Genomic DNA, 19,977 nt, shown 5'->3' on the forward strand with positions numbered 1-19,977 from the left:
TTATTTTTCTGATTCAGTAAGTCACTGGAAATCAGTGATTAACAAATAAAATGATGGTAAATGTTAATTGATTTGCATGTTCATACTCAAAAGTTGTTTGTTAAACCTTTGTTGATATTCTTAGGTAGAGAGCAACTACACAAGAAATACATTTTACAGAATCATCTGAAAGTTGGTTTTAATGTTTGAATTTGCAATACTCAAAAAGTGAGCAAATGATAATAGTAATGTTTACTGATAGTAATTGACAAATTTCTTTTAAAAATAAACCCAAATCTTTCAACAAAACAAAAAAAGGGGATGCAACTAATAATTTTGTTTTGTTGAATAAGAAAACAAGGTTTTAACAGGCTTAAATTAGCAATATCAAACTTATCCTCTTACAAATATACAATAAAGATTAATTAAGAGATGAAAAATATTCTCATTCCCCTTTACTTGTAGCTAAAAGTCTTCATTCTCAGGTGCTTGCTTTGTAGTAATAGTGCATTTATTTGTATGATCTCAAAAATAGTATTAGTACTCATTATAAATTAAAAAGGTCCTATCTGAATCTTTAATTTTACTGTTACAGAATTTACTAGCTAAGATTAACTTTTGGCATGTTGATTGTCAGACAAGAATTGATGGTTGGAGGCCTAGTTGGGTTGCATCATAGAATACATGAACCAAACAAAGGATAGGAAACAGTAAGCTTAGCTCTCCTTTAACTACATGGGAAGTAAAGTGACAGAGAGATTAAAGGATTTATTTCACTGAGGGTTGTGACACAGACAGGAAATAATCCTAGATGTTTTGTTGCTGAGACTTTTGTACTTTAGGATTGCCCTAATAGCTAAACACATTTCACCTAATCTAGCATCCTACTTCAGCAGTGGTCATTTCAGAAAAATAAGAACAAAGAATTAGAAGTCTTTTAGAAGCAATAAACAGTATTTTTTTTGTTTTTCCAAGTTGAAGGTTAGGTTGCATTGGGTAATAGTCAGCAAATACGTCAATTAGGTGGGATTATATTAAGGGAAAGAAGGAGCTAGAAAACTTGAATTTCATTTGAAAAAGGCCCAATATATTGTTAAGTTGCAGAAACTTACATTTTAGCTAATAATTTCTTAATAAGACAAAAGTATTCACTATCACATATATTTATATGTTATGTATAAAGCAGTTTTATCTGTTTGGAAGGATTTTAACATGTTTTTAGTATACTCCAGAAATATTATAGTATTATTAGATTTAGTCCATTAATTGAAGAGATTGAATTGGAAATTATGGGAGTACCTCGCCTAACCATTTTCAGTAATAGGGAGGGAGGGATTCATTACGGTTACTGGTTCTTACACATTTTTATACTTTATATTCTTATATTTTAATACTTTCAATGATCTAGAAAGGATACAGTAATATGTGTAAAAGTAGCACATTTGCAGCAACCTCCTTTGAAATAACAACTGGTTGAGCTGGATCATTGTGCTTAGTGCTTTAAATGTGGTGAAAAAATGAAGTCGGGCTGATCATGTTTTCTTCCATTGTACAAAGCCAAAAAAAGAAGACAAAGCGCTCCTGCTAAGAAATGTGCAAAAAATAATAATTTAAATTTGAAACATTTTGAAATCCACATGACCCATGTTAAGTTTAAAAGAGGTATCCTAAATTTAAAGTATTGTCTCACCTTATAATTTTTAACAGTTTGAGAAAGATTGAAATATCCCATTCAATCTGAAACAATTGTTTTGAACTCAAAATGGAGCTTTTTGTTCCATTGTCATGTCACATCTTTGTAGTTGAAAGTAGCTTTATAACTATATTAACGCATCCACATAAAACATCCTGTGAGGGCCTGTGTAAGAAGATTTCTTCCCACTTTTATAGGAAAATAAGCCAATTGGATATAACATTCAGCAGCTGGTGGTCACAGACAAAGACTCCTCCCATAATGGTCCACCATTTCTTTTCACAATTCTGAGTGGAAATGAACTTAATGCTTTTGAGATCAACCAACATGCTGTACTTACAACTGGTATTCAACTACAGCGCAAAGTGAAGGATCATTACGTGCTCCATATTAAGGTATGAAATGCTGTAATACGTCTTTGAAATATGTTGAAATAGCTGGGCTGTGAAACGATTAGTATGTGCTGCTGTATGGTCAAGTCGTTAATTCAATTTAGACTGACACTGCTGCATCTTTACTGCTGTTTTACTAGAGTGGGATGAAGTGGCCATCCCATTCTAATAATGGATTAAGATGCTGTGCTTGTCAACCAGAAGGTTAACAGTTCGAGACCCAGGCACCGAGTGTCTGGGTGAGCTCCCTAGCAGTTCAAAAGCATGCAAATGCAGGTAATAAATAGATAACACTTGAGGGGGAAGGTAACAGTGTTCTGTGCACTTCAGCGTCGACCATATAACTATGGAAGAGTCTTCAGACAATACTAGTTCTCTCGGCTAAGAAGCAGAGATGAACATTGGCCCCCTAGTCAGACATGACCAGACGGGAAACTTTTGCCTTTTTATATATATAAAACCACTGATAAATTAATGGTCCATTTCTGTTCAGCATAGAAACTACATTTAAAATGCTATTATGAAAATTCAGAAGTGAGAAAAGGCCAGAGTCACCACTCATTGTATGTTTCTTCCAGAATTCACAAGCTTTGCCAGGGTTACATCTGAAGCCTTGTGAAACTTTTTATGGAAGATTTACTTCCACAAAATTGTCAAATTACTCCAGAACAGCAATAGAGTCACCTTACAAGGGAAATGGGTGGCATAAAAAAATTATCAATAATTCAGTCTAGGCATATTAATGAAGAAAATAATATTACAACATTATCCAAAATGTGCTTTTCCCAGATCAGTGGAATTTGTACATAAATAGCATCATAACATGGGAAGAAATTCCTACATGATACCAAAATAAATGGTTTCTCATTCTGATGAAATACGTAATAGTATATTTAAGGAATTGTAAAAGGTTGCTTTGTAATTATATTAAGAAATTTCTGGAATAGTTTACTGTAGGATCCATTGAAGAAAACAAAAAGTAGTCCAACTGCCATCTGCTGTTTGTGATTAATATTGCATCCTTGATCATTTTTAGTGCCTTAGAGAACATTTTGAATTTTGTGATTCCAAAGGGGTTTTTTTTAATCATGTATAAATGTTTCACATATTTAAAGAGTCTGCCTTTCCTATAAAGGTTTATAATGAGTGTTTTATACCATTTTACCCGCTGATTTCAAATTAAATTAATTAAACTGTATGAAAAACAGTTTTGAGGAGGCAATTAAGTTGTTTCAACTGTATCAGAGAAGCTTTTATAAGTATGTATTGCCGAAATCTTGTAATAGGGAGGTCTTTATTGTCAGACCTTCTAGCAGCACAAAGTGAACTCTGATGATAATGGAAGCTCAGATGCCTGCTAGGCTCAAAAATGAGCCATGACTTCAGATTTAAATGAATTGTTTTGTTTTGTAGACTCTAAAATGCCACTTACAAAACTCAAAAATAGTATCCTGGATTATGTATTTAAAATGAGCTTCTCTTTTATGCATTGTCAGCTTAGAAAACTTGCTAGTAATGAGTTTAATTTGAAACAGTATCCCATTTATTCTTATAGTTGTTATTATTCTTTTAAAAAACTAGGAATTAGAAATCTTTACAGTGTTCCATTTCCTCCAGAGAGCTACCAGTTAATTATCATGTTGCTACCTAGGCATTTATTTAGAAGTTTTGCCAGTATTGAATGTTTCCTATGTACATTGAATGGTTCTTCATCATAATTGAGATACTGAAAGCAAATTGAACTGAGTAAGTATGATAGATATTTGCCTCTCCTTGGTAATGCTTCTCTCAAGTTCAATTTTATATAATCTTCATTAGTCCTTTAATGTTTGTAAAAATTACCTGTATCATACATCTTACAATGCTTTAAAAGTGAGTTGATTGAGTACAAATTCATCGTTTATTCTAGGTGGCTGACAGTGGAAGGCCTCAGTTGTCTTCTGTGAGTTATATTGACATTAAAGTCATTGAGGAAAGTATCCATCCTCCTGCAATCCTGCCCTTAGAAATCTTCATCACAATCTTTGGAGAAGAATATGGTGGTGGTGTCATTGGAAAAGTGCATGCAACAGACCAAGATGTTTATGACACTCTAACATACAAACTGGATCCCCAGATGGAATCTCTGTTCAGTGTTTCTAGCACTGGAGGGAAACTGATTGCTCACAAAAAGTTAGATGTAGGACAATACCCCCTGAATGTTACTGTTACAGATGGAAAGTTTACCACTGCAGCTGTCATTGCAGTACATATCAAACAGGTCACACAAGAATTGCTGAATCACAGCATAACTTTTCAGTTTGGAAACCTTGCCCCAGAGGAATTCATTGGTGACTATTGGCGCAATTTTCAAAGAGCTTTAAGGACTTCCTTGGGAGTTAGAAGAAATGATATTCAGATAATCAGCTTGCAACCTTCCGATCATCCATCAAATCTTGATGTACTGCTGTTTGTTGAAAAGGCTGCTAGTTCTCAGCATTCAACCAGAGCCTTGCTCCACAAAATAAATTCCTCTGTGCCTGATCTTGAAGAGATCTCAGGTGTCCAAATTCTTAAAGTTTTTCACAAACTCTGCTTGGGTTTGGATTGCCCTTGGAAATTTTGTAATGAAAAAGTGATGGTGGATGAGAAAATTATGTCAACTCACAGCACGGCTAGACTGAGTTTTGTCACACCACATCACCATAGAAGTGCAGTCTGCCTTTGTAAAGGTAAGAACTATCTATATTCTAAGGTACAAAATTAACTTTCTAAGCTCTTAAGCAGAAAAGCAATAACTGAAGTACAAGAAATATTCTTTGTGTAAAATACAAACATTGACTCCATCCTTATTTAACAGCCACAATTATAAGTATAGCCTTATACTGACCAAAATGTAAAACTGTAGTAGAGTGGAGAGATCAGGCTTTTGACCTCACTATTTCCCAAGTCATGCTGGCTGTAACATCTAGTAAAAGTTTGGAGGATCTGGAGGGAGCTATTATGAGAGGTCTCTAAGAGCTTCATTTTTTCCTATCCATATCTTGATGGCTTTCATAGCTAGCAGTTCTATCCCTAAGGATATTCAGTGTGGGCCTTTAAGAAAACATACATTCTTGGTGTGACTGGAGAATTGCAATTCCTAAAAAATTCTGCCTGACAGCTCCAAAGGATTTGAAAATGATAAACTGTGTATAGTTTACCTAGATCACATAATTTATGAATTCTGTAGAGAGATAGAAAAAAAAAGAAAAAAAAGAGTGCAATCTCAGGTGAGTAATTTTCCCAACAGAATTTGATCTGATAGTAATTTACAACTGAATGATGGAATGATTGCTTGCTGGGTGGCTGTCATATTTTCCTTCCTTCTGCTTTCTGACAGTTATCATTTTCATCACCTGTTGTGCCTGAGCAAAATTAGGATCAAAGGTTTAGGTGCTCCTGCTTGCAGAATTACTGAGAGGAGAGGCAGGAATAAAACTAAAGCCATGCTCTGTTATGTATTTCCCAGATGGAAGATGCCCACTCATGAACAGTATTTGTGAAAGAAATCCATGCCCTGAAGGTACTGAATGCTTAGCTGACCTTCAGGAAGAGAAGTACACTTGTGTTTGTGATGGAAGCACTGCCACCCAGTGCCCTGGTAAGGTTGTATCACTTAATCCTCTTTGTCTAATTCAGATAGACGATCTGCAGTTTTAAATTCTGGTTTGTGGTCTTTCTTTTAAGTTTCAGCAGGACAAGCAGTGACTTTTACTGGAAGCAGTTATGTGAAGTATCGCCTCATAGAAAATGAAAACAAAGAGGAAATGAAACTGACGATGAGGCTCAGAACCTATTCTACTCATGCGGTTGTCATGTATGCCCGAGGAACTGACTACAGTATTTTAGAGGTATGTGGCTCCAAATTCTAAAATCTTTTAATTAACAAAAAGGTTCTGAATTTCATTCTGAATCTGCTCTAGATATAAGCTGCTGCAGACTTAGACTCACTTACTGGATTCCTTTAATTTAATCATCAGGTGAACACCCTACGTTATTAAGTAAAATGCTTTAGATGTTTAGCTAAATATTTAATAATGTAGAATATTTTAGAATAATGTATTTTAATCTTCCAAGTTAATAACCTTTTTGAGCAAAAGTACTCATAATACTCTATAATATAGGTAAGAAGCATGGTGAAAAAATAAATACAATAGATAAAAAGAAGGGGAAACTGAAAGATTCAGAATTACAGAGAATTTACCAGCAATGATTAGGAATTTTAAATGGCATTAATAATTCCAATTAGATCTTTAAGTTTATATGTGTAAATATTCAGACCTCGTTCTACTTAATTGTTGTCATTTTAATGTAAGAAGAAATAAAGCACTATAATTATCTTGCAAAGTTTATAAATCATTAAAAAATTCCTCTTGCATAAAAAATTAGATATGAATTACAGTATTTCTTAGTTAACAGTAGTAATTGTGACTGGAATTTCCATCACTAAGTGAGGTAATCAGAAACCATGACATTCTGTGACCATAACAGTTAATAACAGCAATCCTGGCAGTCCCCATTGCTGTCATTAAGTGAGGTTTACAAGTCATTAAGCAAAGACCTGCTGCAACTTTCTGCCAGTTTCCAACAACCAAAATCAGTAGCAACTCAGGTGCTTTCAAACAGGCTAGCAAGCATGTAAGAGGTTGCTGGGGGGGGGGGGGCAGGGTTTGATATGCAAGTACATCAAGGCTTGTGATGGCTGCTACCAGGTGGGCAAATGTGAGCACAGTAAGGCTTAGGATGACTACTGTGAGGCAGGTGAGGGGGCATAAGGGTCTGGTATGGCACAAGGACAGTGAGGCTCGGGGTGATTTCTGTTGGAGAAAGGAGGGTAAACAAATATCCAATGCAACCCAAGCACAACAAGATTTGGAGTGGCTGCTGTGGATTATGAAATGGTACATGAGGTCCAGCATGGTACAAGCAGAGCAAATCTTGGAGTGGATGCGGCTGGGCGTGGGAAATTTACAATTCACAAGCAACTTGTGACCTTCCTTGCCTGCTTCCCCTGACTTTGCTTGTAGGAAGCTGATAGGAAAGGTTGCAAATGGCAAATATGTGACCATGCAACTATTTTAAGTGCAAGCCAGTTGCCAAATTGCAATCATGTTGCTGGGACAACGAAACTTTGAGGATTGATCGTAAATATCTCTAATTCAACACTTGAATTTTGAATGGTCAATGAATGAGTGTCATTAACAAAGAGTGGGTGAATTTCAGTGATGTTAGATGAACTATGATTGTATAATATAACCACAATTTGATACCCTCTTAGAGGTTGGAATATCTAGTACTGAATTCAAAAAACTAGAGTTGCAGTTCTTAAAGATTTCAGGCAATATGTCAGAGAAGGTTGTTCACATTTGACATTCTTGTAAGTGGAGCCTATAAAATGTCTTCATAGTTAATTGTTACCTTTCTTCTTTCTTTTAGATTCACCATGGGAAACTTCAATACAAATTTGACTGTGGAAGCGGTCCTGGAATTGTGTCTGTGCAGAGCATTCAAATTAGTGATGGCCAGTGGCATTCAGTGTCTCTTGAAGTGGATGGAAACTATGCTAAACTGATTCTAGATAGGGTGCACACTGCCTCTGGTATTGCCCCTGGTACTCTCAGGACACTGAATTTAGATAACCATGTATTTTTTGGTGGTCACATTCGACAGCAGAGTATGAGACATGGAAGGAGCCCACAGGTTAGCAATGGCTTCAGAGGCTGTATGGATTCCATTATACTCAATGGTCAAGAATTGCCCCTAAATAACAAACCTCGGAGTTATGCTCAAATGGAAGAATCTGTGGATGTATCTCCTGGATGTTTACTGACAACTATGGAGGATTGTTCAAGCAGTCCATGCCAGAACGGAGGCATTTGTAATCCACTCCCCACTGGAGGTAAGGTTTGTTGTTTGTTTATTGTTGGTATTTAGCATAGCTTTATTTTGTATGGTTGCAAATGTAATGCTGTACAAGACCACTTTATCTCACTGCAACTTTGTATTAGCTGTTTGGGATACTTTCCAAGTGATAGTCTAAAACCAGACTTTCCCCAGAGCAAGTGAAGAGGTCTTTTCACACGCACACACTACACTTGATCTTAGCCAAAAGGCCGAGAAGGTCTTTTATTTTAACATTAAAAAAAAACTTGCATATCACAGATGCCATTCAGTTCAATTAACCTAAATGTTAAATGCCCTGGTGGAGCAACACTGCTGTGTCTGGTTTTCAAAATACTAGTCTGGTAAAGCTATCTGGACTCTTTATTGTATTTCAACATTTAAAGTTTCATACACCATCAAACTTTTAAAAGGAATGAGGTTTATTACGTTCTTTTGATTGTGATACTGTAATCATTTCTGAAATGGCTATCATATTTACACTTACTTATCCCATAGTAAGATATTATTAAGCTTTATTAACTGGTTCTTTACATCTTTTTAGGCGTGATGCATATCTGTAATGCTTTTGTGCTGATTTATCTAAATTTGGGTTTCAGAAAAGTTCCATTGATTGTCTTTTCTGTGCAGAAAAAAAAAATTCATTTACTTTTGTGAGCACAGTGACATGCTTTCATTCTTGGCTTTCATTGCAGGTTATTATTGTAAGTGTGCAGCTGCATTTATGGGTACACACTGTGAAGTAAATATCAACCCATGTGCTTCCAATCCCTGCCTTTATGGTGGCACTTGTATTTCCATCAATGATGAATTCATCTGCCAGTGCAGAGGGCTATATACAGGTCAGAGGTAGGATGCCTTTTTCTAACTGTTGAAATAAATTTTATCACAGTATATTTATCTTGACAGTATTACCTCTATAATATTGTCTGCTTGCAAGTGTACTTTGAGAAAATGGTCTGTGTGAGCATTGCATCCATTTACTTTGTTTGAAGCAGAAGAAGGTTTTCATGTATGCTTGAAGAAGTAAGGTACAAATGAGGACAGGCTTGTGCATATAATCATATGTCTCATTCAGTCATTCTTGTGGAGAGTCAAAACATGCTATGGATTTTGTAGAATGCACATTTATTGGAAAATCAAGGTTTGACCTGCAAGAATTGTAAAAAGAAGCAGTTGAAATCTATGATATATCTGTTTATGTTCAGGGCAAATGTTAATAATCCTTGAATCATATTGTGACTCATGCCATTTAGTACACAAAATAACTTTCCACAGCCTCCTGGCTTGATATGCTGAAGTTGGCAAGGGTACATTCATAGCTCATCAGATTTGAATGATTGATTTAGGAGGTAATTGACTTATCTTTTTTCCCTTAGGTGTCAGATTGGTCCATATTGCAAAGACAACCCCTGTAAGAATAGTGGCAAATGTATTGATAGCTTAGATGGTCCTGTTTGTGAATGTGAGGCTGGTTTTCATGGTGAGAGGTAGGTAACTTTTGTACAATTAACAGTTTTAATTGCTCTAGTTTACATAGCATGTAGAATAAAAATTCTTATGGGGGGGGTAGTAGCCTAGAATGTTACCTATCCATTTTTAAAGCTTAGTTCTATCATAAGAGGCTGAAACATAAATTCAACCATGAAGATGGTCCTGGAATGGTCTCTGAATACAGAACATTATGATCAAAGATAACTTGTATTACTATCTATGTTCATTTGACACACGAGACAAGGACTTGTCTAAATTTTAGTTTATCAGCAAATAGTCATCCCCACTGGCTTGCTGTGCAGCTAGCAAACCATGAATATTACTAAGTATAATTTGTTTTTTGTGGTGTTGAGGTAGGCTTCTTGGAATAAATCAAAGAGAAGAACTCCATGTTCTTGTTTAGAAGACATAGCCTATAAAGTACAAATAGAACTGTTTACAGTATAAGCCAGCAAATTTCTTGAATTGCATAAAACAACAGTATTTGGGGGATAGTAAATTAGGATTTTTTGGGGGGAAAAATGAAGCTTGCTATGTCATATTAATTGACTATGTATTGTAAAATAGCCTAATACTAAACTAATGTAAGATGAGCATGGTTTTAAAATTGGAGGAAGAAACATCAATAAAATATACTGTGTTGATGACATAGATCAGTGATGGCGACTATTTTAGAGACCGAGTGTCCAAAAACTGGCCCCGCCCCATTCTACCCTCTGCCCCGCCCCTGCTCCACCCCATCCCCCACCCCGCCTGCCCGCAGGGCCACTCACCGCCTCCAGGGCCCACCGCAGATCACCCAGGCAGCCCAGTAGGGCCATGGCAGCCACACACTCTGCCCGCCCCCCTCAGCATCAACTGTGCACGATGGGGCGTGAGAGCAGAGTCTTGTCTACGCTGCCTGGCTGCCATGTCCTTGGCTGCACTGCTTCACGTGGGCCACGCCTGGGGGCGACTCTCCTCCAGGGGGGCTGCTGGTGAGGAGGGGGTCACGGAGGAGGCGAGGCTGGGGCAACGGCATGTGTGCTCACAGAGAGGGCTCCTAGTGCCACCTCTGGCACGTGTGCCATAGGTTCGCCACCACTGACATAGATATAACAGCAACTTCTAGTAATGAAAGCCAAGGTGCATATTGAAAAAATTAAATATAAAGAAGATAAAACTAATGACAATGGATAAAACATGAGCCTTAGGATTAATAATTAATATATCCAAGTGATAGTTTCTTCCTTTTGGGGCCAAGCAAGGTAGATGGCTCAGTTACAGTGGTAATGTGCAAAATTGCACGCAGTCAAGAAATACACCAAACTAGAACCTGGTAGAGCATTGATGAAAGTCTTAGAAAAATATTCAGATGCCATGATAGTATGTACAAAGTATCTACACAGATCAGAATAGTGCAAGCCATGAAATTTTCCTGTGATACTCTGTGGAAGTGAAAGTTGAAGCTTTTGAATTTTGGTATTGGAGAAGACTCCTGAGAATACAATGGACAGCCAAGAAAATATACAAATAGATCTTGAACAAATCAACACAGAATTTTCACTAGAAGTACAAATGTCCAGGATCCAAAATTATCCTACTTCAGACAGATTATGTAAAGACTTAGCTCTGGAGAAAACTTTAATGCTGGAAAAGATGGAAGGAAAGATAGAGTATGACTAGAAGTATAATTGGTCTCTGAAGTTGCATTGCAGCATCCCCATGGTCTGGTGATAAAAATTCAGACATTTGGCAACCTGCCCACAATTATGACCATACGTGTGCTTCAGTTCCTACCACCTGCTTATTTTCTACTCTTCCAATATCTCCACCTTTTTGGCTGCTTTGTACTTTATGATAAATCTCTGCTGCACCCAGCTAACCTTTGCTATTGTCTTCTTCCTGCTGATGGCCTCGTATCCAGGCGCTGGGCAAAGGCCTGGGATATGTGTGGTGTGTGCAACAGCACAGCAGAACCTCATTTGCCAAAGGAAGCTTGACACAAACATTGGCATTAAAAAAAAATTACTTTTTTGCTTATCTGGATTGTAGCAAATGTGCACCCTAAGACACTCTTTGCAAAAACAGGAAATGGTGAGAAACATAGGAAAGTTTGCCACACCAAATTTTAGCACTAGTTTTAGAGTTTTCTTCGTGGCAATAATATCTGTAAAAAAAAGGGGGGGTTGTCTGTCTATCTGTCTAGAAAAGTTGTTGATTAGGTTAGGGACTTCTTCATCTTCACCAACCATGGCAACAAAGTGTTTAATTGTGCTCAGCTGTTTGACCATCGAACAGGAGTGTCCAACCATGGGAACTTTAAGACTTGTGGACTTCAACTCCAAGAATGACTGGCTGGGGAATTCTGGGAGTTGAAATCCACAAGTCTTAAAGTTGCCATAGTTGGACTGCCTCAGCATATAATTTCATCAGCAATGGTTTTATCTGTAGAACTGTTATTTGGAAAAATCTCATTCTGCTGTAATGAGAACCGATTATTAACTAAAAGGCAGCCTTTTCTCCTATCCATAGTGCAATCTTTCCTTCCACTTCTCTGTGGGTGCCCCCGTCCTCTGGAACGATCTACCCCCCGAGATCCGGATGATTCCGGATCTCTCTACTTTCCGCCGCGCCCTCAAGACATGGCTTTTCCAGCAAGCGGGCCTGGCCTAGAGAGGATTTTAAATCGGGTTTATTTTAAGGAAATTTTAAACAGGAAATCACAACGTTAAATATTTGGCTTTTAATTGGTTTTATTTGGTGGGGATTGTGGGTATGTTTTTGTTTTTAAATAGGTTGTGAGCCGCCCTGAGTCCCGTTGGGAGAAGGGCGGGATATAAATCAAAATAATAAATAAATAAAATAAATAAATAAATATATGCATTCACTTTTTTATTTTGTCAATGAAGTGCAGTAATCCTGAAATTATTTTTCCCAAGAGCGACTTTTGACATACTCGATATTCCAAGCAATAGTCCCCAGATTGCAGAAAGCAAAGTAGAAGAGCCTTATCTCCCACTTGCTTGTTGGGATGACCACAAACCAATTGGGAAAATGGATCAGAATGGAAGAGTAACTTAAGCAAAGTGGTTGGATGCAGTAAGATTACCAGGTTCTAGTTTGCTGTGATTGACCTAGAAAAGTGAACTTATTTTTTGTTCCCAGCAGGAGTTCAGTTTATAGCCTACTACAGTTTATATGATAAGAATCTTGGCATCTATAAACTGTGAGTGTGTAACTTGGATAATACACTGTTGGTATTCACAGACTGACATCTTTTAATGTTTTGTAGGTGCCTAACTGATGTTGATGAATGCATAGAAAACCCATGTCTGAATGGCGCTCTGTGTGAGAATACATATGGTGCTTATAACTGTAACTGTAGTCATGGATTTGGAGGAAAACATTGTGTTGAGGTCCTTAATAAATATGTTTCAACTTCCTGGAACATTGGCTTAGCCGAAGCAATTGGAATAATCATTTTCATAGCAACAATCTTAGTCCTAGTTGGGGTTTTTGTTTTCTGTCGCCGAATGATCAGAAAAAAGAGGAAAAGCCAGCCACAACCAGAAGACAAACACCTAGGAACCACAACAGCTTTCTTGCAAAGACCATACTTTGATTCCAAACTGAATAAGAACATTTATTCTGACATTCCACCTCAGGTGCCTGTACGCCCCATTTCATATACTCCAAGCATTCCAAGTGACTCTAGAAACAACTTGGACAGAAATTCTTTTGAAGGTTCCACTATTCCAGAACATCCAGAGTTTACTACTTTTAACCCTGACTCTGTACATGGTCATAGAAAAACAGTGGCTGTTTGCAGTGTAGCTCCTAATTTGCCACCACCTCCTCCATCCAATTCTCCATCAGACAGTGACTCAATACAGAAACCCAGCTGGGATTTTGATTATGACAGTAAGTGTTCCTTTTCTTTCTATTAAAAAAGATTTGCTGATAGATGTTGAGACGTGTGTCTTGCAATAAGATTATCAATCATAGACTAGGAATAAAGTGACTGGGGACAATTTAGAGTGTAAGCTAAACATCAAGTAGCAAAGTCACTTTTTTTATCATTTATGTAGTAAATTATTCTCTCTGATACTTAATTAGGATGGTTGAATGCAAGTGAAATGTGATCATCCAAAAACTTTTTTCTGTACAATCAGAAAGGCCCTGGAAACTCAAACGGTAGATGTGTATGCACTTCTGAAAAAAGTAATGCAGCATTTCCTCTTTTCTCTACTTCCATGCACAATGATTTATACAGATTTGTGAGATTCCACAGTTTTTGAAACCATAGAAATAAGAAAATTTCTAATTAGAGAGGAAACGTCTGGATTACATGGAACACTAAAGACAGAAAATCCTGTTTGTACCACTGGCTTTTGTAGAGCATAAAGGAACATGCTACTTTCCTAATTTCAATATGTTCAAATAAGAGTTACTTTACTATTGAAAACACCAAAAACAATGAAAAGGTGGAGTGAGGAGAAATGAAAAACGTTGAGTGCTCAAGCCACTTAATTGTTTTATAATATGCATCTTTTAACAGTGGACATAGGATTTAGGAAACATATGCCATGAAAAATTACCCAGTCACTGACATTTCCAGCACAACATGGAGAAGGGAGGATCCATTCACCTTTCTCTGTTGTATTCTATGTGGGAACATATTGTTTATACCAGCTAATGTCTGCTCCCATCCCTTTCATTAAGCCTACGTGAGATCTACAGAAAGGCACACCTAATAAAATTAGTACATATCTTTCATATTCCTTTTATATTTCTTGTGCTATTTTATGAGGTAAACTGATTCCATTCCGATGATCCTTAATTTTATGGGGGGGGGTGGTTTCCCTGTCTTAGCTAAAGTTGTGGATCTTGATTCCTGCCTGCCAAAGAAGCCTCTGGAAGAAAAGGAGTCTCAGCCTTACAGTGCTCGGGAAAGTATGTCCGAGGTCCAGTCCCTCAGCTCGTTCCAGTCAGAATCATGTGATGACAATGGTAGGTACACAACAGATCCTTATTGGTCATTGCTGCATCTTAGTTTTCTTCAGCTTGGGGCGCTTCAGACATGTAGAATTACAACTTTTCCTTTTTGGGATTTGTGCAACACCATCAAAAGGACACCAAGTGGAGGAAGCCTGCCCTCTACTTAACTTTCATCATCAGATAATCTGTTTTATACTTGCATAATCAATATCATAATATTCTATAGGAATGTACGTGTTCCACATAATATAAATTGGCTCAGTAAAATTGTTAAATCAGTTAATATATCCTAGTTTGATAGGTAATTGATTATATATACAACTAAATAATTCTTTTGCAAAATAATCCTGTGGAAGTATAAACATTAGCTGTTTGGTGCTAATGTTAGGCTATAAACGTCTAAAATTGGGTTACAGCTTTGTTTGTTTCCTTTTTTCTCCCTTGCTGCTGCTGCTGCCTCAGCTCCCATATGGATCAGAGCAGTACTGAGCGAAAGCAGAGTATAAGGGATTTGCTTGTAAGTCTGATTACATAAGTAATGAAGGAAGTTGTCCCCAGGGGCTTTATTATAAATGTTTGCTTTATGCCATGATAAGGGCTAAATATCTCTTTAGTCTTTATCATGGCATAATGTGCTCTTTGTGCATTAAAAATATTCCACTTAACAGAATCACACTATAATCTTAACGGGAAAACATTCTGAAAGTTGCGTGACCCATCAAGTATACCCAGAAAATCTGTTTTTACTTTTTTAAAAAATTTGACTTAACCCTAAGTATTTTTTCCTTTAAATTACCACGAAGTTTGCTACTTTTAAAATATTTTTGTAAATTTTAATTAGTATATCAAAACACATTTTTATGATAAAATGTTACATATTAAAACTTCCTTTTATTACTTTTTTAAAAAGTAAATTTTATTGATTTATGGCTTTTCATGAAATGTGTGTGTGTGTATGTGTTTCTTAGTAGATAATAAAACTACTTTTGTCAAGTTCCAGAAGTTTCAAAATGTTTCTCCTGTTTTTTATCACACTAGAAATGGTTCTTTTTTCTGTAAATCTGAATGCTGTTTCCAAATAAGTTAATATAATACAGCATGATAAGAAAAGAATAGCAATGACAAATATCATAATTGTAGCCTGCGCAGATAATAATTAAGAAGAAGCAAAGAAATAGAGCCAGCAATTTGGCTACTTAAATCAAACCTTCTCCCACCCTCCAGTTTGACTTTTAAGCTGTGATTTGTTTTCTTACGCCCTATTACTTCTAGTAACACACTTCCTTTTTCAATATTGTCAACTTCATCTCATTTTGTATTCCACTTTACACCTAATTAAGGATGCTTGGGACAGCTAACAAAATAAAATGCAAATGCAAATTTAAAAGCACAATTCAGAAATGTAATTAAACCTCTCTGAAATACTGTTCCACTTTATGCTTCCTTTTTCCACCTCTATTTGCACTAATTCTAATCCTAATTGTCTTCCGGCCATTGCTTCTGTTAATTTTGAACTAGTTCCTATAAAACTCCTGCCTTAGCCTATTAAAAGGAACCTCAATTTTATTTTGTGGGGAGAAAAACCCATAGACTCTGCCTTGTCCCTGTGCTTTGCAAGATTTTGTAAAATAGTCTTCCCCTGTCCTTTCTTCCTATCCCTACCACTGCCTTTTTACCTGTCAGTTTTCCAGGTGTCACCACAACCTTCACAAAAAACTTTCTAGAAAACCTGTTTCTCTACATCTTGCCTACACAAAAGATGGATTATGTACTGCATTGTATTTATTTCCCTAATAAATGGTTGCTTGCAGATATGCAGGTGGCAAGCCACAGGGGATACACATATTTGGGGTTAATTGCTCTGACTGGCATTCTTCACACTTTTTAAAACTCACTTTCTTGTATCAGTAAATCTAAAGATGTTCCCTGCAATTTGATAGTAACCTAATTCAGACATAATTCAAAACAAATTGAATCCAGGTGCAGTGTACGAATTTGATGATGATCCATATCCTGGTAAATTAATGCTTTTCTCCAAAAAGATTAGTGCAATAGTGAAAGGCTTGAACCCACTTCTGTTTGCACACACTATTCATGTGTGCGATTTATAATTGCTATATTGCATTTTTATTTGACAATCTATATACCAGTATGAAAAGAAGAGTGAATGAGTATAAATGATTGTTAAAACTATGTGCATGTTTCTCTTTGCAATCCATTTTTAGTTTTGGTAACTTTTCTAAGCCATTCATGTAGATAGGATTGATTGTTGATATTTGCAGGTTAAAAAAGTTTTCATTCTACTAGAGATTGTAATTCAATTGAATGTCTCTGTATAATCAAAATGAAACAATGCTAGTGCTAATCTGCAGTGGGAAGGTGTATTTTTTGTACGAGTGTTTTAAATTTTACATTGCATGTAATTTTTATAGAAAATATAAGTCTTATTATTAATTCATGTTGATAATGCTATTTGAAATGGTTGCTAATCATAGGTTGTTTTTTTTTAATTTACTCCTTCCATACTTTTTACAAGCTTCCCTAGTGACTGTAATACACCTTGTCAATGCTGTTGTTGACTCGGTGGGAAAAGAAGGTATATAGCTTTCATTTTTATTTATTGTCTGTGTAGAACATTGCATGCCCTATACTTTAAGCAAGAAACATTGGAAGATAATGTACAATATTTGCTTTATTATTAGTAATGTATGCTGTATATACTTGGTCTATATTTTTAAAATAGACATCTTTATTGATTTATGAAGGAGCCTAAATGAGATGTCTAATGTACCCCTGTATTGTTCTGACTTGATTTCCCAAAAGTCCACATCCACACAGAAGTCTGTAATACTCAAATGGCTAATTCAAGAATATGAATGGTAACATTCCACAATCCTCAAGATGCATAAATGATAGCATTAGCAAGATCATAAGATGTTCCTATAGTCCCCCCTAACTTTATTCTTCTGGTGCAGTTCCCCTATGCAAATTCTTAAGTATTGGAAGGTTGAGATAAAGTTAGTGATGGTTGTGCTTGTAGAGAAAATGTAAAGTTTCTTCCTGCTGAGAAAAAAAAAAGTTGAATGTGAATGGATGAAGTTGTGGTCTTCATCAACCCAAAAACTTATTCACCCATGATTTGCATTCTACAAGCTTTCTAAATACTGCATAACTATAAAAGAGTTCCCTTTTTCTGTGTTCATGTATTGATAACTAATGGGATTATTGACAACAATGGTATTAAAGCATAAAGCATAACAGTTAAAAGTTTGTCTAATAATGCATCTGCATCCACCATGGAAAAACTCCAGATAAATTAGAACTTTGATTGCTGGAATTTCCAGTTGGGATGGACATAATGTCTAAATACATCTGGAGTGGATCAGATTGGAATAAATTTGTGTCAATAGTAGAATGCAGATCAAGAGTTTATTGTACTGATAAAATGTACAAATTATGAAACAGCAAGACACTGATTTATATTTTAGCTCAAGTATTCAGAAATGAAGGATTCCACAGAATAAAGCAATTCTTCTGCCCCCACTTCTATAATAATATTGGTGAAAAGGTTATTAAATGGCTGCAATCGTATGAATAACAAATAGTAGTATACATATTCATTTCAGTTCATATACAATTCAGTTCAGTTCTTTGACAGATTTTTTTCCATTTTGCATACATTTATTATTTGCTTACATGAAAGGCATAATCCAGATAGAATAATCTCTAAATATTCATTTTCTGTTCTGCATATAGATCTCATCCCATATTGAGAAAATTCTTTTAATTTATTTTTATATATACAAGTGTTCCCAACTGGGCAGGAAGACAGAATAGTTTGCAGTGTAGGAACTGTTTAAAATAAGTGTGTAAGAACAACTAATATTTCAGGTCTTCTTGTTTCTCTTGGCATTCAGGTTAGTGCAAGGTGACAGTGTTACTTATAATAAGACTGAATTTACAAATCTATATTGACTATTTGAATACAGCAAACTCCCGCATCTAATGTCCTCCATATGTATTACACAATTCTCAGAATTCCAAGCAAGACGGCTAGAAAAGAGATAATGAAATCTAGTTCAAACACAGCTGAAGGACATCATATTAGGCAGAATGATAATTGGCCAATAACACAAATATTCCAGCAATAACAATATGAAACTAATTATGTTAATTAGATTTTCTATATATAGAAATACATATATCCATATATCTTCTATACAAAAAGCACTACAAGTAGTATTTCTGAAATACCATATACTAAAAGTGTTGCTTACGTGCTGCTATTCATGCGTGTGATAACTTAAAAGAGTAGGAGAAAGAGAAGGTGTAATGGATGATCTTTGTTCCTGGAGGCTCCTGATACAACATAGGGGAAGCAACTAACAAAAATCACACAAATTCTCTAAATGCTACAAAATCACTGTCTACAAATAAGGCTGTGGAAAACCCATGTCTTACAATAATACACACATAAACACTTTTTTAAAGGAAAAAAGCCAGTGTCTACCTGGTGAGCCCTGAACATGGTTAGAGTAGACCATGTAGCCACAATGGTCAGGGCCCTAGAAAAGTAAACAAGGCAAGATGAAGTGAGTCCAGTCAGTTATACTTATTCATCAACTTTCAGACTTAAAATATCATCCTTCACATTTATTCATCGGCATACCCATTCTTATTCTTGTAACATACACATACATTTATATAGGAACATCTGTCTGTTTAAATATATGCAGAAACAATTTCACACATATAAAACATGCACCCAACACATTCTTGCATATCACAAATGACTACCTAGATGCACCCTTCTATGTGCTTGGCTGGGTTTGATAGTAATAAAAAGCTTTCTTCAAAACTGATTGCTATCTCCCAAGGGTGGTATGTGATAACCATACCACATTCTTCTGCTGATGAAGATTCCTGGCATGAAAGAAGCCTCCCTTTGGCAATGCTAGGAAGGAGGTTTCAGACCAATGAGAGCAGTGTTTTGCAACCCTAGCAACTTTAGAAGGTGTGGACTTAAAACTCCCAAAATTCTCTTAGCCAGAAGGCAAGCTGCCTGAGGAATTTTGGGTGTCGAAGACCACATAGTGTAAAATTGTCAAGACTGAGAAACACTGAGGTAGGGAGATTCTGTAGGCCACATTTAGCTTGACATCTAATGGTTTTCTTTGTTACTCTTAGCAGTGGTACAAGATCAGTGTGGATATTAAAATAAACCAAACCAAACAAGATCAAGATTTATACTTTTCAAAAATTGCCTAGGGCTCAGACATTTATTGTTGTTGTTGTTATTTATTTATTAGCTTTATATCACACCTTCCTATCTATATGATAGCTTTGATCTATTTACAGCTTGCAACTGTAAATGTACAAAATATAAGCTAAAACAAATTAAAATCCATTTGAAATCAGTAATTAAACAGGTAAGTTAACAGCTACAAGCTTGACAAAAAAAAATGTTTTTACTAATTTCCCAAATTTTAGGACAGTGTGACCCAGCTCTCTCTACCT

General features: G+C 36.1%; 1 protein-coding gene across 1 annotated transcript in view; it reads left to right on the forward strand.

Moving 5' to 3' along the window:
* FAT1 (FAT atypical cadherin 1) overlaps positions 1–19,977 on the forward strand; it is a 41,554-nt gene that overhangs the window by 18,764 nt on the left and 2,813 nt on the right. Inside the window, exons 12-20 of the mRNA XM_015831773.2 lie at positions 1,870–2,067; positions 3,974–4,775; positions 5,555–5,686; positions 5,773–5,936; positions 7,522–7,984; positions 8,682–8,835; positions 9,366–9,476; positions 12,755–13,383; positions 14,335–14,472. Of these exons, the coding sequence (XP_015687259.2) occupies positions 1,870–2,067; positions 3,974–4,775; positions 5,555–5,686; positions 5,773–5,936; positions 7,522–7,984; positions 8,682–8,835; positions 9,366–9,476; positions 12,755–13,383; positions 14,335–14,472 (2,791 nt within the window). The remainder of the gene's footprint in view (positions 1–1,869; positions 2,068–3,973; positions 4,776–5,554; positions 5,687–5,772; positions 5,937–7,521; positions 7,985–8,681; positions 8,836–9,365; positions 9,477–12,754; positions 13,384–14,334; positions 14,473–19,977) is intronic.

This window comes from Protobothrops mucrosquamatus, unplaced genomic scaffold, assembly GCF_001527695.2.
Source record: "Protobothrops mucrosquamatus isolate PMUCROS unplaced genomic scaffold, P.Mucros_1.0 scaffold_280, whole genome shotgun sequence".
Lineage (NCBI taxonomy): Eukaryota > Metazoa > Chordata > Lepidosauria > Squamata > Viperidae > Protobothrops > Protobothrops mucrosquamatus.